The 23,822-nt window shown below is 46.2% G+C and overlaps 1 protein-coding gene across 2 annotated transcripts; it reads left to right on the top strand.

The window, feature by feature from the left end:
- The first annotated feature begins 161 nt into the window (after positions 1-161).
- cltcl1 (clathrin, heavy chain-like 1) lies at positions 162-23,822 on the top strand. Of its 2 annotated transcripts, XM_084467669.1 has the most exons (32): positions 162-339; positions 5,010-5,217; positions 6,678-6,946; positions 7,490-7,651; positions 7,985-8,098; positions 8,208-8,381; positions 8,526-8,723; positions 9,122-9,322; positions 9,703-9,855; positions 10,153-10,275; positions 10,904-11,041; positions 11,149-11,313; positions 11,721-11,901; positions 12,221-12,384; positions 12,806-12,931; positions 13,523-13,665; positions 13,892-14,126; positions 14,425-14,547; positions 14,638-14,783; positions 14,920-15,103; positions 15,535-15,727; positions 16,264-16,421; positions 16,891-17,055; positions 17,768-18,043; positions 18,274-18,423; positions 18,635-18,766; positions 19,172-19,282; positions 19,573-19,743; positions 20,125-20,346; positions 20,726-20,746; positions 23,184-23,259; positions 23,506-23,822. In XM_084467669.1, exons 1-32 carry the CDS (start codon positions 298-300, stop codon positions 23,625-23,627), a joined length of 5,046 nt encoding a protein of 1,681 aa, XP_084323795.1. In that variant the 5' UTR covers positions 162-297; the 3' UTR covers positions 23,628-23,822. The 2 variants fall into 2 exon arrangements, with proteins under 2 accessions (XP_084323795.1, XP_084323796.1); XM_084467670.1 differs by lacking the exon at positions 20,726-20,746.

Raw genomic sequence — 23,822 nt, 5'->3', positions numbered from 1 at the left:
GTACGAGCGCTCTAAATTGACTTATTTGATCACATACGGTTCAATCGTAATTTATGGGCACTAGTTTTCTTGGCGGAGGTGCAGTGTTTTGGGCTGAGGAGTGTTGTAGGGGGTTGCTGAATGGGAGCAGTCATTGGATTCGTGTGACATCAACGCAAGCCTCCAAGACTTTCCCTGCTCATCATAATTTAGTTTTGGGACGTATAGGGCAGATACAGTGAAAGCCCACATACATTAATTTTAGTGTCCCCCTCCCCTTTCCTCCATTGCGGATTCTCCAGACAGAAAGCCGCAAGAATGGCTCAAATACTGCCGATACGTTTTCAGGAACATCTGCAGGTAAGGATACGAAAAATTCACCAAATGAATGACTGAATGCTTATTTTTTTGCACAGTTCCCCCTCCGTGGGTCTACCGACGTTCCCACGGCGTGTCGCGATTGAATGGGATATGGAAAGGGGCTGCAGGGTGGTGCTCGATATAGCTTCAGGCCTAGTTTTCTCCTGGCCGGCAGATGATGACTTGTACAAATTGAATAGTCAGCTCGTACACAGCTCTATGCGGACCTCACCAATACGCCGCAATTGCGTGTCGGACAACGTCGCTCGCTGTCAGATATGCGAGTGTATTCCCGCAACAACGGCGCTGTTTTGACAGTTTGTTGTTGTCGACGAGTGGACTCAGCTGGTCGGGGGGGTTATGGTTGGAAGTGGAAACTGAGTGACACTTGAAATGTTGCCCTGCGGCTACTATTGCCACTGTCATGTAGACCCGCTGCCCAGGCTGACCGCGGAACACAGCGTTTACTACAACACGCAACCCAATGCGGTAGTCCTGCCCGCGTAGGGTTTAAATGCCCGTGTCACCTCAGAAGCATGATTCAGTGAAATGTAGGCCGGTGGGAATAATGGGCCAACGCCATAGCCTTTTATAAACTGGTACGTATCTGTTGTAAAACATGATTATGTTAACGGTCGCACTGTGAAAGCGGTATAGCCCGTGTGCGTTGGCTGCAGTGGTACGATGTATTTGCCAAATAAGACCAGGGAACGTGGGCTAGTTTGTTTAGGGTTTCCTTGAAGACGCCGTACTGCCGCAAAATACAAACTTTGTGACGCGTTTGCACCGGTTTGCTCCCCCTCCCCTTTTATATAGCCCGTTGTTATGGTAACACCAGGCAGTGAAATGGCCTTTCAGTAGAAAGAGCTGTGAGCCACAACCCCCCCCCCCCCCCCTTCCTCTTGCCAACAGTCCCACTTCCTGGGCCAAAGATTCTCAATCCCCCAGACTGTGCCAGCCAAGACCCCACAGAATACCAGGCTACCATCACCCTTTTAATATGACGAACAGAAACTCCACTGCACCAGACAGTGGTCCTCGTAGTCCCTAACAATTCCCAGTTTGTTTTGTGTCAAACATCTAGGGCCTACTCACTAACTTCATTGACATATCTTCCAAAACACATAACATTGATAAGAGCCATACTGCTTCTCCCTCCATTACTATGGGGAAGTCACGTCCTTGCACCAGACATAGCCCCCTAGATTTCTCCTGCCCGGTCAAATATGCTTGGAATTTGCAAACCCAGGACTTTGGGCCTCAAGTTGTTTAGCTTTTACTCCCCGCTTGGCCTGGTACTTACAGCTCCGATTTTTTTGCAGTCTATCCCCCATACAGCCTGTTAGAAACCTTGTTCTCAGGCTCACCTAAAAGTCACTCTGGATAAAAGAGTCATACTCAATGTTGCGTTAACATAAGGTTCACTAGATCCTAGGTGCTGTTAACCTGAACCCAGTCCCAGGTATTTTCAGAGTTAGTGTGAGATCCGTTACCCCCATCATGTCCAACCTAGAGTCTAGGCCCTAATTATTTCCCCACTGATGCTCACAACGTGGAAGACTCTTGAATGTATGTTTCCAGTTGTTGGAGAAGTGAAACTAGCCAGTTTGTCACGCCACCAGATGACTGTGTGCTCTGTCTCCCTTAACCTTTAGAGTCGGTAAACGACATTATGCTGAGTTTCTTTGTCTACTTATGATTAATTGCCTCAAGTCACTACACTTCAACAAGTCCTGAATAAACCGTGTCAATATCATTGGTGTCTGTGTTTGTAATATTAAACCTGTCACATGCAAACATCTGCTCATGTAACAATCTTCTTCAACCAACATGTCTGATATTATGGACAATGTTATTCATTTATGATGGTTTTCCAGATAATGGAATGTTGGGTGTCTCTAAAATTTGTACAAGGTTCATGTCAATCATTTTAAAGGAACCTGAGGTAGACCTCCATCAGCGGGGGGGGGGGTGGGCCTGTCCATCAACGAAACGCTGCCTCTGTGACTAACGAACAGACGTCAGGAATAGATGAGGCTAGCACTTCTTCTAACAAGGTCTTGCAAATCTCATCAGCACAGGAAGCAGACTGAGCAAGAAGAAGTGATTTCCTAATTTTACAGCAGCTGCTGGTCACCTTCGGGATGTGAGCCTGCGACCGGTTAAGGTTAATCAACAGGGACGACATGGTTAGGGACGAGTGAGTCACATTGGGCGGACGTATGTGTCAGTCAGTTGCGCATGATGTTAACAGTAAGACACTCCTAGCGGGGCAGTCCATGTGAAACCTTTCCCGCATCGTGTTCCTAACCTAACCGTGACCTCGGGCCACTGTCTTGAGGTGTGCATGTGTAGATGAAGAGTGTTCACAGGAGAGTGTCAGGGATTCAACTTAGGCAGTGAGAATAGTGATAATGGATATTTTGGTATGGGCGTTTTATAAATATTTAGAAATTTTTGATTCAGGCCCCAGATGACAATTCACAATATAATGGAAAATATTGCAGTCAGGCATTCTGTATTTCTTTCATATATTTGACCTCTTCTGTTTGCGTCACATCGTTAAACATGTTGTGTGTGTTTATGTATGAGTGTGTGTGTTTGTTGTGGTAAAAAAAAAGACCCAGTGCTGAAAAAAAAAACATTCAGAGCCATTGTTGCATCTATAAGTAACGTTATAGCGTTTTTCAAAATAAAAGTATTAAGCCTCTTTCATGTTGTTACTTGAAAGAGGCGATTTATCCCCTGCTCCTGAAACTATGCCTATATGTGTGTGTGCTCGTGGATAGGAGTGCTGTTTTTCCTGTGAGTCAGTGACTTGCATATTGCCCAAGATGTAAGTTACTGGAAGTGCGGTAAAGCCACTGTGTTTCTTTGAGTCTGCTTCTCCTCAAACCTCCTTCATTACTTTTCCACAGCAGGTTCACACACACATACACACACACACACACACACACACACACACACACACACACACACACACACACACACACACACACACACACACACACACACACACACACACACACACACTGATCTTTCCAATACGAGAGAGAGAGGGAGCTAAAGAATCGCCTTCTCTCATTCTTCCCCATGGCTTAACTACATCCGTACGAAAATGCAAACCTTTGACCCTCTACCATTAAACAAGTGCTCCTGTGACATGGAAATCCTTCATAGCAGCCATAGTCTTTATGCAGGGATGGGGACAGTCATTGAGCCAGAGAGTGTACCCTGGCCCTGACCGTGCTCTTTATGTATCTGTCGTTGTGCAGTTGAAATGATTGAAACGGGACCGTGCATTCGGGACTGCAGGGCCAACAGGCCAGTAGTAGATAGTACCGTCCTTGTGAGCACTGCGAAGATTCCTTTCCTCTTGCCTCAGCCCTGCATAATAGAGGCTGCTATACCCAGCCTGACCATCTGAAGGAGGCTACCCGCTCCGTGTTGCCCTGTCAGTCCCTTGATTGTGTACAAAACAAATGCATCTTGTGTTTAATCAGGGGAACAACCGTTTACTTATGGCTGTTCCGTCGTGCCAGTCAGGCCTTTTTCTCTTTAAGGATATATCATGGATAATATTTATACAGACTTCAAGCCCCGAGGCTCTTTCTTGATCGGACAGTGAATATGCTATTATTACACAAACAAGTGCTATATTAACTCTGTCAGACGTTGAGATTCAGTCACTTTCTCGGATCGGATACAACCCTCAGGGGGAATGTCCAGACAGTTGTCTCCGACCTGTTAGCTAAACCTTGTTCTCACCCCAGATTATTTATACAGCTGGCACACTACAAGCTGTATGGTTGTCAGGCCACCAACCCTAGGACGCAGATCATTCCAGATGTTGCTGAAAGAACTAATACTAACGCAACCAATACTGTAAACAGGGCATTGTTGAAGGGATAGTGTTCTCTCATCATCGTACATGAATGCTGAAGTCAAGACTATCACCAGTTGGGGGAGTATAAAAACTATTTTGAGTTAATATCCTGTGTACCCACGGTTGCACCCTGGCTGGAATCACTAAGAAGCCCCCTTGTCTGGGAAACATCCATTCAAGAATATCTCTGGAAAAGTTGACCATAACCGCTGTTATAATGGCAATGCCAGGCGCCTGCATTACCAACTTTACTACAGTTTCCTTTTTAAAGCTATTTTTAGTAAGTGCTGTGTATGCCGTGTATTTCCTGTGTATTCTTACAATGATGAGGTAAGACTCTTATCCTGTCATGCAGTTGGCTATTTTTTTACCCATTCATCTTTTCCTCTCCTGTTTGTATATGCAATCTTATTATTGCATTATTAATCTTATAATCTTAATCTTATTATTAATTACTTATTATTGCAATCTTAAATCTTACCATGTGTGCGAAACACACACACACACACACACACACACATGCACGCATGCACGCAGATGCACGCACGCACACACACACTTTTATTAATCACTGGGCCTTTAATCCAATATCTAGCTATACATCACCATTTTCTTCAAAAGGCCTACAGCTCCTGATTTCATAATGGGAAGACAAAGTCACTGATCATGATGAACTATAATTTGAATCGGTCACCCAGTCCTAATGGGGAGTCCCCATATACGCTGATCAGGTACTGCTTGAGTGATGTGATGTGTGATTGTCATTTGGTTGGACTTCTTCCAGCTGCAGAACCTGGGGGTGAACCCGGCCAACATCGGGTTCAGCTACCTGACCATGGAGTCGGACAAGTTCATCTGCATCAGGGAGAAAGTGGGCGACCAGAACCAGGTGGTGATCGTGGACATGTCCGACCCGACAAACCCCATCAGGAGACCCATCTCTGCTGACAGTGCCATCATGAACCCAGCCAGCAAGGTCATCGCCCTCAAAGGTATCTGCGTCAGCACTGTCGACTAGAGTCCAGCTGACAGATGCTACCCCCCCCCGCCCTCAGACCGTCCAATAAATCCTATGTTGTAATACCCATTAGAAACAAATGGCTTGTCTGCTTGAGTGTTTGGGATGGGTTTGTTAGCTTAGCTCTCCAGACATGAGCTTAATGGAACTAGGGCCGGTTTCAGCCCGAAACAGCAGTTGGCACGTTATTGCATTATTGTCTCTTTTTGTTGTTGTAAACAGGGAACACATTAACACAAATCGTCTCGCTTCCCTGCTGCTATAAATATGTACCGCACACTCATTTCTATTGGTTGAGTGAATTAGATTTGTTGTGCCGGTAAACATACATATTCTTCTGCGTAATCCTACCCTTGGAGCACACACACACATACAAAAGCACACGCACTGATCACAATTATGAAGCCATAATGCCAATACTTCTCTACAACCTCCCCCCCCACCTTCTCTCACTCTCTCCTTCTATATCTCACCCTCTCTCTCTCTCTTCCTGTTTCTCTCCCCCCCACCCCTTCCTTAACGGCCATTCCCCCTGGTCATCGTCTATCTCCCTTTTTCTCTGGCTGTCCGTCTATCTTTCTCTCCCTGGCTGTCTGCCTCTCTTCCCTCAGACGGTGAGTTGTCCGACCGCCTGACTCTCCGACGTGCCATGTCACAGTAGCCATGTCATCTCTCATAAAAGCTTGCCTCCTATACATACCACCACGGAGAAACCAACACATGCACTAAAACCACGCACCCAACCCTCTTATTGTGTACCAAATCACGATTTCAGAATCTGGCGCTCCATACTTTTATGAGAACTATACATGTGTCAGCATGTTTAATGTGAATGAAAGGTGGGACACAATGAACAAGCGTGTGATGGAACGTGTGTGTCTGTATTTGAACGACAAAAAAGAGTGGGAAAAGAGTGTGTGCCAGATTAACTCATATCCATGTCTAGATCTCTTCATGCAGCTGCGTTTGAGGTATGCCATACACATCACGTCATTGTGTGTGTGTGTGTGTGTGTGTGTTTTCATGGGGGTTTATCAGCCTATAAATCTCTGTACCTGAATATCTATTTCACTGACGAGTGAAATATTCTAGGTAATGGTGCTATAGTCACAAAACTTGTTTTACAAGTTATATGATCCCTCCAGATATTTGCAATGATCTCTGCACAATTTCTAAAGATCAGTATTTTGCTAACCCTTTAGCAAAATATATTTCTTGCCATTACAACTGCACAATTAATTTGAAATGTATCAAATTCATAATGGGTTATATGCACTGTTAATACATTATGTATTAAGGTGTTTTAACAGTATTAAATGTACACGCAGAAGTCACATTATGACCAACTTGAAGCGGCGTCATCTCTCTGTGACCAGATCTGTTCTAGCCGCGTGTGTTTCACCCCTCTGCATCTCCTCACCTTCGCTCCCTCAGCTGCCAAGACTCTGCAGATCTTCAACATCGAGATGAAGAGCAAGGTGAAGGCCCACAACATGACTGAGGAGGTCATGTTCTGGAAGTGGATTTCCGTGAACACCGTCGCCTTGGTGACCGAGGCGGCCGTCTACCACTGGAGCATGGAGGGGGACTCGCAGCCCATCAAAGTGTTTGATCGTCACGCCAGCCTGGCTGGATGTCAGATCATCAACTACAGAACCGACGAGCAACAGAAGTGGCTGCTGCTGATCGGGATCTCTGCACAGGTATGCATGCACACACACACACATTCAGGCTCACACTCCCTCTCTCTCTCACTCTCTCACACACACACGCACCCACACATGCATGCGCACGCAAGAAGAATTCAACCATGACAAGAATAAAAACAACAAAGACGAGGAGAATGAATATGGAAAGTTTTGAGTGAAATGGATATCTCTCCTTCTGACGCATGCTCAAAATCCTGCCCTCTCCCTTGCCAATATGTGCACATCTGAAGCGCCCCATTCCAGGCGTTCCGGGGTGAGATCAGAAAGCCTGCAAACAAGGTTTATACTCCAGTGACTAAGATAATTTATAGCAGGAACAAATCTTAATATCTGCAGCCTGCCTTTAGAAATCAATGATCCCGTAAACCTCTTCCAACAGCTGAATGACTCAATCTTTCTGTATTCACTGTGTGTCGCCCTGGACAAACGGGCCTCTTGAATCACTAAACAACAAACACTTCTCTCACTCTCATGAGTCTATGTAATTTTCTTGTTTTTAACAGTTTTTTTTATTTTTTATATTGCTCCCGTGTGCAGCAAAACCGTGTGGTGGGGGCCATGCAGCTGTACTCGGTGGACAGGAAGGTGTCCCAGCCCATTGAGGGTCACGCTGCAGCGTTCGGGGAGTTCAAGGTGGAGGGGAACACCACCGCCTCCACCCTCTTCTGCTTCGCCGTGCGCTCCCAGGCGGGCGGGAAGGTAGGAGAGTTTGGATAACGTACAGGAATGTGGCAAACCTCTTAAAATCGTGCGTAGAACTCTGGAGACTGGGTGGTTCTCACCACACGCACGAAGCAGGCTCCAGTTTTTTGGGTGTCTCGTAGGTCCTATTTCGCAAAGCTGTGTTATTTTGTGCTGATGCACGGAACTCGGCGACCTGTGCTATTCATGGAGAACAAACTGTAGTTGGATATGTTATTATAGGTTATTTTACATTAAGACTATGTGGACTTTACTGCAGACTTATATTTCCCCCTCTTGGGATAAGTTTTGCCTGACATGGCGGCGCCGGTCGTGTCTTCTGTGTTCTAGTTGCATATCATCGAGGTGGGTCAACCGGCAACAGGCAACCAACCGTTTGCCAAGAAAGCGGTCGACGTCTTCTTCCCACCGGAGGCCCAGACAGACTTCCCCGTAGCGATGCAGGTGAGGAGCAACCGTTGTCTGGATGAAGCCTCGCCGACTGACGGCCCCGGTTCATTTCATACGGCACTCGCGCCGCTGGCACTTGTATGACTCTTCCATGGTCCCCCAGATCGGTACGAAGCACGGGGTGATCTACCTGATTACCAAGTACGGGTACATCCACCTGTACGACCTGGAGTCGGGCGTGTGCATCTACATGAACCGCATCAGCGCAGAAACCATCTTTGTGACCGCGCCCCATGAGCCCACCTCCGGTATCATTGGGGTCAACAAGAAGGGGCAGGTGGGGAATTGTTTTCAAACAAGTTGTAGCTATTTTATATCCGTTGTCGATCCACTGTGAAGGAAATGTGAGAACCATCTTAAAGGGATTTTTTGGGGGATTTGTTTAACAACATTATTATTATTATTATTATTATTTTTGTAGGTGTTGTCTGTGTGTGTGGAAGAAGAGAATATAGTCAACTATGCCACCAACGTTTTGCAAAACCCAGACCTGGGCTTGAGGATGGCTGTGAGGTCCAACCTAGCCGGAGCCGAGGAGCTGTTTGCCAGGAAGTTCAACACTCTGTTCGCTCAGGGAAGCTACTCTGAAGCTGCTAAAGTCGCTGCTTCTGCCCCTAAGGTACAAACCTACACACGTATGCAGGCCAAGATTCACTTTCAGAATGGTGTCTTTTTTTTACCTGCCAGAGCAGAACATCTACCTGCCAAGAATTGTTTAGTCTGTGTCCCTGATTTATTTTTACCTGCAAATGGTCTAATCTATCAATCATTGGGGGAAAATTAACACATGGGAGGTGTATTTTGAATCCTGCCTGTATGTGTTTTGATCAGTATGTGGGGAAAGGGGATAGATATTGCTAACACATAACCAATTCCCATTCAAATGAATCAAACCGTGGCAGTGCTGCGAACTGCCAAAATGTAAATATTAGCTCATTCAAAATAGCCCTTCAAATAGTAAACCCGTGTCCTGTCTAGTTTTTCTGATACCCAGCCTCACTGTTATCCCCGTCCCAGGGGGTGCTGCGGACCGCGGAGACCATCAGGAAGTTCCAGGGCGTCCCGGCCCAGCCCGGCCAGGCCTCGCCCCTGCTCCAGTACTTCGGTATCCTCCTGGACCAGGGCCAGCTCAACAAGTTTGAGTCCCTGGAGCTGTGCAGGCCTGTGCTCCAGCAGGGACGCAAGCAGCTGCTGGAGAAGTGGCTCAAGGAGGATAAGGTCTGACGTCGTCTCCTCATGCGTTTCCTAATACCGTTTCTAAACAAACTAGTTGAGCTTTTCTTCCAGTCTTCACCTAGTGCAGTCTTTCTCTGTTAAGGTCTTGATAATATACGGTAGGAGCTGTACTTTTATCAATCCCATATGGAAAACATGTTTCTCTGTGGTTTAGATTTTGTTGATATTCTAAACTGGTATTGTAAAAGATTGATTGATCAATGGATGAAGGAAACCTTACCACTCATGTACCTGATGTGTAATGCTGACTTTGAAGTTCTATCCAAAGGCACAAGCAACCCATGATTCTGTATGTAACTCTCTAGATCTCTAGAGGCTAAATGAAATGATTTTGAGAAGTGACTGTTGGTGTTCTGTTTCAGCTTGAGTGTTCAGAGGAGCTTGGGGACCTGGTGAAGGCTTCAGACCCTACCCTGGCCCTCAGTGTGTACCTCAGAGCCAACGTCCCTAATAAAGTCATCCAATGCTTCGCCGAGACTGGACAGTTCCAGAAAATAGTGCTGTATGCTAAAAAGGTAAAATTCTTGCTTCAAGTTAAGAACAGAAAAGTGCTTGTGCGTGTGTGTGTTTTGAGTAATGCGTGTGTGTGTCTATGTTTATTCTAATACAATTACCATCACTTATCCAATGAGCACACATATATCAAGCTGACATGTTTATCATGAAACTTGATCGTCCATCAGCTTTTGGTTATCTGTGTGCGTGTGTCTGGTGGTCAATGTTCGTTTACGATTAGCATTTATTATACTAATCCTAAATGAACATTATTAAATGTAGGTTTAATTAATCTTAATTCTATATTGTGATGCCAGGTGGGCTACACACCGGACTGGATCTTCCTGCTGAGGAACGTGATGCGGGTCAGTCCAGACCAGGGGCTGCAGTTTGCCCAGATGTTGGTCCAGGATGAGGAGCCACTGGCTAATATCAACCAGGTACAATACAGCGTATACGGCCAAAACACTGAATCGTTCTGACACTCATTGGTACCCCTTCTGCCTTTTTGTATACTCGTCTACACTTAAACCACATATCAGTGTACACACACACACACACACACACACACACACACACACACACACACACACACACACACACACACACACACACACACACACACACACACACACACACACACACACACACAATTGGCCAGTGTGGGAGACTCCCATCTGTGTTATGCCAGATGTGGCAGCAATGCCAGGAATGCAGTGACTCTTTGACCCCTGGCCCTCTTGGCTGAGCCCCATCCTCTCTAGTCTCGTCCCATCTCCACCAGAAAGCCACCCCTGATGCTCTTAAGCTTCAGCTGCGTGCCTGTTGCACATCTTGTCAAAAGCGCAGATGAAGAACATCTGGCCAGCAGGCCCGTGCTTCTGAACACCAAACCCAAAGAGGGCTGTTTTAGCCCCTTGTATGCTTATTCCACGTGGTTCGTAAAGATGTTTGCAAAAAGTCATCCCAAGAATCTAAACGTTTCTCCCGTGGCATGTGCTCCATCTCCCTGCTCGTCCCTCCCATGCTCTCTCCTGCCCTCTCTCCTCTCTCCGCTCCCTTTGGTAGATAGTGGACGTGTTCGTGGAGGGCAGTCTGATCCAGCAGTGTACCTCATTCCTACTGGACTCCCTGAAGAACAACCGTCCGGCCGAGGGGCACCTGCAGACGCGCCTGCTGGAGATGAACCTCATTCACGCCCCTCAGGTAGCTCCATCCATGGGCTAAAACCGCAATCCCAACAGGGGACCAACCGGCAGCTACCGCACTTTTAACAGGCCATGTGCTGAGTCATTGCGCTCCTCTCTCTGCAGGTGGCAGATGCGATCCTCGGGAACCAGATGTTCACCCACTACGACCGGCCCCACGTGGCCCAGCTGTGCGAGAAGGCGGGCCTCCTGCAGAGGGCGCTGGAGCACTTCACTGACCTGTACGACATCAAGCGGGCCGTGGTGCACACGCACCTGCTCAACCCGGAGGTAAAGCCCCACCCCCTGAATTAAGATTGGGTATTTGTTCCATGCTGATCCACTGAAGGGGTAACTGTCACGGCTACTGCGTCATAAGTTTGTTTTGAAAAGAATCACGCCACTTTTATCCAAAGCTACTTCCAACCATTCATGGCGGAGTTGACTATGCAAGGCGACAGCAACTTGTCTGGAGCATTTAGGGTTAGGTGTTTGGAGCCGGAGATCGAACTAGCAACCTTCCAGTTACAAGTCAACCCGCTCTACCTCCTGAGCTTAGCCGACCCTGAATGCTGTTGTTGTTTAAAGTGCGACCGTTGACTGCATTGGTCAAGAATTGCGTTCTCACAGATCGGGCCAATGATGAAGTCACATTATGACCACTGTATTTTCCTCTGTTGTGATTGCCCCGCTTCTAGTGGCTGGTGAACTTCTTTGGCTCGCTCTCGGTGGAGGACTCGGTGGAGTGCCTGCGGGCAATGCTCTCCGCTAACATACGGCAGAATTTGCAGCTCTGCGTCCAGGTGGCGTCCAAGTACCACGAGCAGCTGGGCACCCAGACCCTGGTGGAGCTCTTTGAGTCCTTCAAGAGCTATGAGGGTAGGTTCCAGGGAGGAAGGGAGAGAGAGAGAGAGAGAGAGAGAAATCTGACTGTAATGTACGCCTATCATACGCTACAGCATAGTGAAAGAAGAGTCTGAAGAAATGGACTGTAATAACACAAAATGTGATATAGTTGTGTTGGCTTTATATATTTGGTATGTATATATAAATGTATATTTGGTGTTCACACAAGACAGTATGTTTTTAACTGAGACTAGATTGTGAGGAGATTCAAGTGGATTTGAAGAGACGTATGAAAATTAACTGTTATTAGTTACCAACGTTGTTTTCTCCCATTGTTTTGTCTCCATGCTAGGCTTGTTTTACTTTTTGGGGTCGATTGTAAACTTCAGCCAAGAACAGGATGTTCATTTTAAGTACATCCAGGCTGCTTGTAAGACTGGCCAAATCAAAGAGGTTGAGAGGATCTGCAGAGAGAGCAACTGCTATGATCCAGAAAGGGTCAAAAACTTCCTCAAGGTACACCATTCTCTCTAGTACTTTATTGTGACCGAATGCATGACTGGTGTCTTATGTTGTTCTGTAGTGTTTTACTTGTGGTGAACTACCAGATTATTATCAAGACCTTTCACCAACCACTACCTTATATGTAAACAGTAAAACATTGATGAATAAACTTTCATCCACAAAGCGCAACCGTTTACAGGAATTGCTCTTTGTAATAATAATTAAAAAAATACCACAATACTATACTAACGTTATTGTGATTTTATTTGGTCTATATTGTTTTTTTCGATTATTATAAATGTATAATTAATTTTTAACCATTAACCATTTCCCACAGACCCTCCCATGTATTTCCTTGTTGAGGCACAGCCAACTCATTGATTGACATCAGATCGAGAATATAATGTGGCAAGTCATCATTTGTGTTCTTCAGGAGGCTAAGCTCACAGACCAGCTCCCCCTGATCATCGTGTGTGATCGCTTCGACTTCGTCCATGACCTGGTGCTCTACCTCTACCGCAACAGCCTGCAGAAGTACATCGAGATCTACGTACAGAAGGTACTAACACAGACGCTTTCGGTGCTATCGCTATCTGATTGTTAAAAAATGTCTACAACAGGGTACCTTTTAATTATTATCATTGAGACCTCTTCAAAATAATAATTCTGAAATCTAAAGTAAACTCTTTGGGTCCATCGGTCATCTCTAGATATCCAGCCCCAGTTCCCCTCCAACCCTTCTCTCTTTGTTGATTGGCCCATTGTCTCTTTGCAGCAGCTGGCTAATGCTATGTCCCTGACATCTTGGAATTGACGCGCCGCACAAAGTACTTTCACTAGTGGTCTGGATCACTTTATAATCCAGGAAGTGCTTCGCTGAGCAGAACCATTAGCTGCATCAATAATGGGTCAAATCGAATCTGCAGATTTTCTTTCCTCCACTTTACGGTGGAGAGACGTTACAGGCTTCGGATTTCACGGTTCTCCTCGTCAGATTATAATATAGTAATATTCCCCAATCAACTCTCACTCATGTGTCCAAGGAATAAGGAAAAGTAGGATTTGTACACTAGCACCACTTTAAGGTCTGCTCACCCGGTGGAGCTCCATGTATGAGGTGTGTTTGAGATGGGTGCTGCTTGTCCTCCAGGTGAACCCCAGCCGTCTGCCAGTGGTGATCGGGGGTCTGCTCGACGTGGACTGTGCCGAGGACGTCATCAAGAACCTGATCATGGTGGTGCGAGGGCAGTTCTCCACCGACGAGTTGGTGGAAGAGGTGGAGAAGAGGAACAGGTATTTGTTATAAAAGATAACTGATCCATGTAGGTGTGTGTGTGTGTGTGTGTGTGTGTGTGTGTGTGTGTGTGTGTGTGTGTGTGTGTGTGTGTGTGTGTGTGTGTGTGTGTGTGTGTGTGTGTGTGTGTGTGTGTGTGTGTGTGTGTGTGTTGGGAAACGCACGTTCTCTTCAAGTTAACGGGACACTGCAGTGCTCCACGTCACACTCTTTCCCTCCTCTCAGGTTAAAGCTGCTGTTGCCGTGGCTGGAGTCACGCATTCATGAAGGTTGCGAGGAGCCCGCTACCCACAATGCCTTGGCAAAGATCTACATCGACAGCAACAACACCCCCGAACGCTTCCTGAAGGAGAACCCGTTCTACGACAGCGCTGTGGTGGGCCGCTACTGTGAGAAGAGGGACCCCCACCTGGCCTGCGTGGCCTACGAGAGAGGCCAGTGTGACCTGGACCTCATCAAGGTGAGAGTTTCGCTAAAGCTGCCTCTTGGTCGTTAGGTTAGGTTGACTATAATTGTTGGTGCCATTGATATGAAATATAGAGAAAAATAATGATTATTGTTATTATGGTATTGTTATACTAATGATGATGATAATTATGACGATAGAAATCAGAATAATAATCAGGATGTATTAAATATATAAATAAATATAATACATTGATGATAATAATTTATACTACCTATTCTGAAATTGTATTCTGTATTGTGCTGTTGGTGTTTTGCAAAGTAATATTTATTTTCTTTGTCGTCTGATCCAGGTTTGCAACGAGAACTCGTTGTTCAAGAGTGAAGCTCGCTACCTCGTGCGACGGAAAGATCCAGAACTATGGGCCACCGTTCTGGAGGAGAGCAGTCCCTACAGGAGACAGCTCATCGACCAGGTTGGGCTCCGTTCTGAAAACACTTTCACTCAAACAAGCAGAATACACACAAAAACTGACGCTAATGTTCATATTGGCCCTGATGGCAAGGTGGTACAGACTGCTCTGTCCGAGACCCAAGACCCGGAGGAGGTGTCCGTCACGGTCAAGGCCTTCATGACCGCCGACCTGCCCAACGAGCTCATAGAGCTGCTGGAAAAGATCGTCCTGGATAACTCTGTCTTCAGTGAGCACAGGTGCGCCAGACCCTCTAAGACCTCTCATGCCTTCAGGGAGGAAGGTTCTGTGATTAGAAGCTGGTGTAAACCTCTAGGGGGGAGGCTTTTGAAGCGGTCCAAGTCATTCAGTCTCTTCATTTGTCTCCACGTCCAGAAACCTCCAGAATCTGCTGATTTTGACGGCGATCAAGGCCGACCGCACGCGCGTGATGGAGTACATCAACCGGCTGGATAACTACGACGCGCCGGACATCGCGAACATCGCCATCAGCAATGAGCTCTTCGAGGAGGCCTTCGCCATCTTCAAAAAGTTTGACGTCAACACCTCGGCCATACAGGTGAGATAAAAGCACTGCCTGTCCACAACCATCCGCCTCATCAGTCCCGCTGTTGTATTTCACCCTCAACTCCCAAGCATGTGTTTTATTAATTTATATGTCTATCTCTATCTGTGTGTGTGTGTGTGTGTGTGTGTGTGTGTGTGTGTGTGTGTGTGTGTGTGTGTGTGTGTGTGTGTGTGTGTGTGTGTGTGTGTGTGAATTATATTCTTCTATTCTTTTTTTTTTTTGTAATTTTGTTATAATATACAGTTTTTTTCGGATTACTTCTATTTTTTATAAAATGGTCACCTTTTTATTTAGACAAACATCTCTGAAACCCAACCTCAAAGCCCTTGAACTCAATACAGTTGCAGCACAAAACCAAAACTGAAAAAAAAAAAAATCAATAACCGTAACAACTGTATCCTCGGCTCCTCCTCGCCCTCCAGGTGCTGATCGAGCACATCCAGAACCTGGACCGGGCCTACGAGTTTGCGGAGAACTGCAATGAGCCGGCGGTGTGGAGCCAGCTGGCCACGGCGCAGCTCCACCGGGACCTGGTGAAGGAGGCCATAGACTCCTACATCAAGGCCGACGACCCCTCGGCGTACATGGAGGTGGTCAACTCCGCCAGCAAAAACAGTACGTCCTCCCCGTTCACGCCACACGCATGTAGCGCTGGACATGGTGGGAGTAGTGTTGCCCAATCTGGCCCACGCTGCAGCCAGCGTTGCCAGATTGGGCGGGAAATCTGGCCCAGTCTGGCAACACTGAGTAGAAACAGTAGTAGGGTGGTGTTGGTTGTCTCCCGAGGCAGGGTTGATGGCTTAGCCAGTGTGCCTAGCATCCATTTTTATCACACTTCATCCACTACCAGTGTGTTTAACATCCATTTTGTCACTCTTGATCCACTACCAGTGTGTGTAACATCCATTTTGTCACACTTCATCCACTACCAGTGTGTGTGGAGCATCCATGTTGTCACACTCCATCCACTACCAATGTGCCGTACGTCACCAATATGGATGCTACACACACTGGTACTAGATGAAGTGTGATATCGCCTGTACGCACTGTAAAGCGCTTTCAGTGTCTTGAAAAGCACTGTATAAATGCGCTTCATTATTATCGTGACATTGTCATCGAGGGTCACACCGTTTTCTGTTCTCGACCGGTAGATAACTGGGAAGACTTGGTGAAGTTCCTGCAGATGGCTCGGAAAAAGGCCAGGGAGTCGTACGTTGAGACGGAGCTCATCTTCGCGTTGGCCAAGACCAACCGTCTGGCCGAGCTGGAGGAGTTCATCAGTGGGCCCAACAACGCTCACATACAGCAGGTGAAAACACGGTCACACCTCCTCTGTTTTACATTATGGATTATGTTACAACTATGGCTTTTCAGTCCCTGGGAAGTCCCTGTTTGTTTTGTTTTGTGGAGTTTGGCACAATGAATTCAGATCGGGACTATTCCTGAGGGAAATTGTCAAAAAGAATTATCGAAATATAAAATTAAATGAAATCAGCACATGCATACAATCAAACAAATTCATACGCACAAATATATCAAATCATCAAATATAAACTATAAACACGTGAAGTGAAATCAGAAATATTGCGAAATGAACAAGGTATATTCATATGAAAGCATAAACGAGGGTAAAAAAATGGCAGGTTATATGGTGGGTGACGGGTTATATGATGGGTTTATTTGTATATTAAAAGCGTGAACAAGGCTGTGAATGTGCCTGTTAAAAGGTGAACCAGGACATGTATGTAAAGGTAATCCCGCTGGCCGTCTCTGTCCAGGTGGGCGACAGGTGTTATGAGGAGGGCATGTACGACGCGGCCAAGCTCCTGTACAACAACGTGTCCAACTTCGCCCGGCTGGCGTCCACGCTGGTGCACCTGGGAGAGTACCAGGCCGCCGTGGACAGCGCCAGGAAAGCCAACAGCACACGAACCTGGAAGGAGGTAACCCTGCCCAGCTGGATCGCCGCACCAACACGAGGCAGTGTACTGATGTTGTGATTATTAGGATGCAGTCGCTGTTGCCTTATCATGCTGTCGTCGGATGCCAAGTGGTCTGTGTTCTGTGTATTCTGTATTGTGTATGATGATATATTTGATGCACAGCTTGATATTAGTTGTGGTTTGAGACATCAAATAAGTATTGGATTGATGTAGGCCAACGCTGAGGCTGACGCCATGTTGGATGGGATCAGTGTCTGTACGGGCATTCATCAGCCAAAGAGATTTATCTTTTAATGGTCTGTTCTCATCATGGGGAACTGCAAGAAAAACTACAATAGAGGAACTTGATTTGACCAATCAATATCTGCTGAATTCAACCGTAACGATAATTAACACCACTCGTATCATGGTATTACCATGCAGTGGAAACCTATTAATACTTTTGTATTTTGTTTTTTAAATTTTGTTGCCGACTGCCCCTCCCCCTCCCTGAATCTTGGCTTGTGACATATTTAAGGATTGCTGTAAAGAGAAGTAGCAGTAATAGTTTGAGACCAAAGCAAATATCGGTATAGTATGAGAAGATGGTCATTATCATGGGATCATCATGGACAGAGGAGGTTGATTCAACCAGTGAAGATCTGATTCCTCCTCCAGAAAGAGTAAACAACCCCCCCCCCCTCCCCCCCCCCCCGGCGTGGTGTCTCCCCAGGTGTGCTTTGCGTGCGTGGACGGCGAGGAGTTCCGGCTGGCCCAGATCTGCGGCCTGCACATCGTGATCCACGCCGACGAGCTGGAGGAGCTCATCAGCTACTACCAGGACCGGGGCTACTTCGAGGAGCTGATCGCCCTGCTGGAGGCGGCGCTGGGCCTGGAGCGCGCCCACATGGGCATGTTCACCGAGCTGGCCATCCTCTACTCCAAGTTCAAGCCCCAGAAGATGAGGGAGCACCTGGAGCTCTTCTGGTCTCGGGTCAACATCCCCAAGGTGAGGCAGGGAGAGGGGGTGGTGGGTAAGGAGTGTGTGTGTGTAGGTGTTACGGCTCCAAGATGTAAGAGTGTGGGTGGGTGTAACGGCTCCATGATCTAACCCTACGTAACGGGGTGGGGGGGAGTGTGTGAATGCGCCTCTGTTCATTTGTGTGTTTTAAACATGGTACTGATGACGGACGGCGTTGCCCATTCTAACTGCCCCAGTGTTTGTTGCCATGACCTCAGGTGCTGCGTGCAGCAGAGCAGGCTCACCTGTGGGCGGAGCTAGTGTTCCTCTACGACAAGTACGAGGAGTACGACAACGCCGTCCTCACCATGATGTCACACCCGACAGACGCATGGAAAGAGGGGCTTTTCAAAGACACCATCGCCAAGGTACCGGTGTGGTTGAAATGGCTCTTCATACGTCAAGCTGTGACTTCATTACTTCTTTCTAAACCCTGTGTGTGTGTGTGTGTGTGTGTGTGTGTGTGTGTGTGTGTGTGTGTGTGTGTGTGTGTGTGTGTGTGTGTGTGTGTGTGTGTGTGTGTGTGTGTGTGTGTGTGTGTGTGTGTGTGTGTGTGTGTGTGTGTGTGTGCCTCTGCAGGTTGCCAACGTGGAGTTGTACTATAAATCGCTTTCGTTTTACCTGGACTTCAAGCCCCTGCTCTTAAACGACCTGCTCGCCATCCTGTCCCCGCGGCTCGACCACAGCCGAGCCGTCACCTTCTTCTCCAAGGTAATGGACACGCATTAGAGCAATCATTTTATTTTATACATTTTTATTAAAGGGATACGCCGTTTAGTTTATTCAAACTGATTGCCAGTAACCACACGACACGGTTGTAGTTTGTCCACAAACGCACTGATATTCCAGCACTGTGTTTGGCGCTGTGACTCTTAGGGTTACCTGTGATGCGCCGCTGGCACAGTTATATTAGCGGATGCTTCTGATGAGGGGTAACCTGTTAGCGGCGCATCAAAGGTAGCCTGACAATCAGCAATCAGCTCCGGATATAGAACCGGGGGAGACGGGCATCCCTTCTAAGTCTCATCTTTGACATTGATGGTTTTCTCTTATGACTTGTTTCCTGTTTGCGGTACCCCTGCTCGCCGCGGTGGTTGCCATGGCGCTGGTGCTCAGGTGGACCAGCTGAAGCTGGTGAAGGCATACCTGAGGTCGGTGCAGAGTCACAACAACAAGGGGGTGAACGAGGCGCTCAACGACCTGCTGACGGAGGAGGAAGACTACCAGGTCCGTCCCGTCACTCGTCCTCACACAGCGCAGTGCTTGTGCCGTTGTGCTGCACAGCCACACCGTTAAGATGTGCTTATTCTGATTCAAACGATCGTGTAGGAAATAAAACCGGTCAGATCCGTTTATACCCTTATATCTGTCTTGAATTTTCTCGGGGCCTCCGTGATAACTTTCACGGCCACTAGGGGGCACCGATGAGCACACACTGGATTCACGTGTCCCTGGGGTCAGTTTGTTCATGAACACTAGGTCATTCATTTTGCCCTTGCCTGTGTGTGACCTTATAGGGCTTGAGGGCGTCCATCGACGCGTATGACAACTTTGACACCATCGGACTGGCACAGAGGTTAGAGAAGCACGAGCTGATTGAGTTCAGACGGATCGCCGCCTACCTCTACAAGGGCAACAACCGCTGGAGACAGAGTGTGGAGCTCTGCAAGAAGGACAAACTCTATAAGGTACAAGGCCCGACCTCAACACGGCTACAGGACACATCTAGTTCACGGGTTAACGAGTTTCCAGGTGCCTCCAATAGGTGGCAGTGTTAGTCTTTTTTTTTTTTTTTTGCATTAACTTACCACACTACTCCTTAACATCCCATCAGTACTCCTGAACTGATGGCATGGAGGATAACAGCATTTAATGGTGCTGTAGGTTATATTGAACAGCTATAATTTGATTTGAATTAGTTAGAAAGTTCACAGCCATCTGTCCGCTATCAGTGAGTGACAAGCTCTGTGAAAATATCTGTTTTGAGTTGACTGCACACCTGCCTGGGAATAGTTTTTCATTATTCCCATATTACAAACAATGGGTTGACCATACTGGATTTTTCCCAGGATGCGATGCTGTACGCGGCCGAGTCAAAGGAGGCAGAGCTGGCCGAGACTCTCCTCCAGTGGTTCCTGGAGGAGGGAAAGAAGGAGTGCTTCGCCGCCTGCCTGTTTGCATCCTATGACCTGCTGCACCCCGACGTGGTGCTGGAGCTGGCCTGGAGACACCAAATCATGGACTTCGCCATGCCCTATTTCGTCCAGGTCATGAGGGAGTACCTCGCCAAGGTGTGTGCCAAAATCCCTCTCTCTTTTCCCTTCCCTCTTTTTCTTTTTCTTTCGCTCTTATTTTTTAATTTTATTCTTTCCCTTCTCTTTTTCTTTTATTTTCTTTCTTTCTTTCTTTGTCTGTTTTTCTTTCTTCCCTTTCTTCCTCTTTTTCCTTTCTTTCTTTCTTTTGTCTCTTTCTTACTCTCTTCCTTTTATTACTTTCTTTCTTTCTTTCTTTCTTTCTCTGTTGCTCTTCCTTTCTCTCTTGTAATTGTATACATTGCCACAAGTGTGCAAATGACTTTGGATGGAAATGGTTTCCATCAGATGTCGGTGACGTGTTGTGTGATTTGTTCCATGAGGTCATGCCAGGTCATCTCTGTGCGTTCTTTTCCAGGTTGATCAGTTTGCTGAGAAGGTGACGGCCTCTGGGCCCTCTTTTTTTTTATACCTCTTTTGTGTTTTGTTTCTCTAATTCTGTCGTTACTTATCCCAGAAGGATTCTGATGGACTTTTGTATGACTAAATATACAACAACCTAACTTAGCCAGAGGTGCTAACTCAAGTCCTGAAGAACTGTGTGTGTGTGTGTGTGTGTGTGTGTGTGTGTGTGTGTGTGCGTGTGCGTGTGCGTGCGTAGGCTTGTTGCTAGTTTCAGGCACTTGCATGTTTGTGTACGCATGTCTTCTCTGGTTCCCAGAGAAGGCTAGTTCAAACAAGCAAAGCACTTCAAAGTAAGCAAAACATAGAAAATGTAATTGAATAATGGTTACAATTTGCAACATTCGGACGACCAACACTGACTGCATTTGAAATAGCTCCCTTGGGTGGACTTGATGATAAAGCAGTAATTACACATAGCTTTTCACCATGTCACAGCATAGACTCCCCAGCACCACTCTACTCTTTGTGTGGATGTCGGTTCTACTCAGTAACATGAGCCTCGGGTGGCATTCCTGGACTCCAAACCTTAAAGACTTTGCATGTTATAGTTCCTCAGGACATGATGTCGCCCACTCGCATCTAACCCCTACCTCCTGGTGTTTTTCTCTTGATCTTTCATCTAAAAACAACAACTCTGGTCATGGATAGATGTTAGTAGTTAGTTAGTTAGTATAGTAGTTAGTTAGTTATTATAGATGAGTAGTATATATTGACGTGTGAGGTTAGTTCCTGGATGTACAGCATTATAACATGGTACTAGTCAGATCATTTGGCTGATTGTACTATTAGGAGGCAAAAGATAAGATGAGATTTAAATGTATTGATCCCCGATGAGAAATCTGGGTGTACAGGAAGTACAGTACAGGACAACAGTCAGTAGAATAAAAAAAACGAAAATCTTCAAAAGAGATTTCTTCAAAAATAGTGGAAATGTAAATGCTAAGATAAATGTAAACCTCATTGATAGCCATTATTTTAGCCATACATTTATAGACCATGATGCATACTTAGGAAGAAGATGGATGAGGAGAAAGGACAATGCTAGTAAGATGGAGGTCCACCTTCTCCTCATCCACCAGTTGGCAAGTCTTTCCCTATAATAATGGTAATGCATCTGTGCTTGCCTGAAACATTAAGGACTGAACACCAAGCCTGACATTTTTTCTCTGTGCAGTGCTTTTTAGTTTCCATCAGTTGAAGTCATTGATTTTTCCTTTTTCCGGGGCTCCGCCTTCTTGTCTTATGAATCGCACTAGCCTAAGGATGTAACCTTGCAGGCAACTTCTGTAGCCCAGAGGCTACTGACTTCTGTTAGCTTTGCCTGTAGTTCCACCCCTTGATCCACAACCTCTGGATGAATTGCAGTGGATTCCTTTTAGTGTTATAGTCAATAAGAAATTATAACAATTCATTTTATTTTCATTCTGATTGCTTTCCAATAAGTATGTTTTTCACCAAATGCCTTATTAACTTTAATCTTTCAATAACAGATGTGCGTTTAATTGGATTAGTATCTCTATTTGAAACATTTAATTTGACTTGAGTCCCTCCTGGATCCTAGCCATTGTTTAGCTCTTTTGTCTGTACTATCATTTGTATTCCAGAAACAAAGTGCTTGAAAATGCTACCGGGATTATTTTCAGAGTTGCTAAATATTAAGTAAATAAGTAAAGAAAGGGACTTTGCGATGATAAACACACCACACAAGACCACACCCGGTTTATAAACACCAAATTACACCTTACTGACAACAATAAATAGCATGCATGCGTGACTCTAATTAACCATGGATGCATGGAACAAAACTAATCCTACACTGGGAAAAAAACAACAATGAAATTTTACTTCCGATCCTTGTTCTTAAGAGCACTAATAGATTTTAACCAAGCCACTCACCTCTCTTGCAAGCTTTAGTGAATAGTCTAAACTATTTTGCATGGCATCTTTAAGGTAGTATAGGGGCATCGTGGACTATATATAGCACTGCTATTTGTTGTTTTAGAATTACTGACTGTGTTGTTTATTGCATTGTATGGTAGGTCTGTTGTTTTGACTGTTTTTGTATATAAAATTCCTGTTTTTTGCCCCAGATGTAAAAATGTCAAAGACAGGTATTCTGGTTAGTATTATAATTGCTACAAATGTCAGTTAATTATGATTTAATTGCATCAAAATGCTGGAATCCTACCCAGGAACTATCTTGTATCGCCAATCATTTTTACTGGCATGTCACATCTTCCCCCCTGAAATGTAATTAATCCTTCTTATAAAAGACAAACGGTAAGGTATTGGGTTGTTAAAACGTCTACAGGAAACTTTGTTTTAACATGGTGGACATTTTTTAGCTTGTCCAGGTGATAATCGATCATTTCTCCCGTCATTGTGTTTCCTTCTCCTCTCTACGCCTCCAGGTGGATAAGCTGGAGGAGGTGGAGAGCCAAAGGAAAACTGAAGACGAGGTCACTGAGCCCCAGCCAATCGTGTTCGGTACGTCACACCGTCCGCACGCCAGCCAGTCGTACGATCGTTGCTAAGGAAACCACGATTTTAATTTATTTCGCTCATCACCCTTTATTTCTTGGGTTACACGCTTGACATCTGCGGGGACATGGAGTGTTTTATCTTCAGCCTGATTTTATGGGATTTAATTTATGGATGAGAAGATGTTCCATAATGTTCAAAGACAAACCCATTAACGCGTATGTGTTTGTGCGTGTGCGTGTGCGTCTACAGGTCAGCAGCTGATGCTGACTGGCACCACGCCGGCTGCTGTGACTCCCCAGGCGCCCTACCCAGGCTACGGCTATGCCGCTCCGGGCTTCCCTCCTCAGCCCGCCTATGGCTTCAACATGTAACAACCTGTCAACTAACCAGTCCCCCCCCCCCCCACCAACCACCCACCCCTCCCCACCAACCACCCACCTACCCTCATGTCATCGCTGTGAGTCACCCACATTCCCTGCTAGATGGAACTGACACGCCACACCTGGGCCCCCCTCTCCCCAATTACAACATCACACACTTTACTTGACAATCCAGTTCCCCCGTTC

The sequence above is a fragment of the Micromesistius poutassou genome, assembly GCF_964030765.1.
Source record: "Micromesistius poutassou genome assembly, chromosome: 5".
Taxonomy (NCBI): domain Eukaryota; kingdom Metazoa; phylum Chordata; class Actinopteri; order Gadiformes; family Gadidae; genus Micromesistius; species Micromesistius poutassou.
This window is presented reverse-complemented; position numbering and strand designations above follow the sequence as displayed.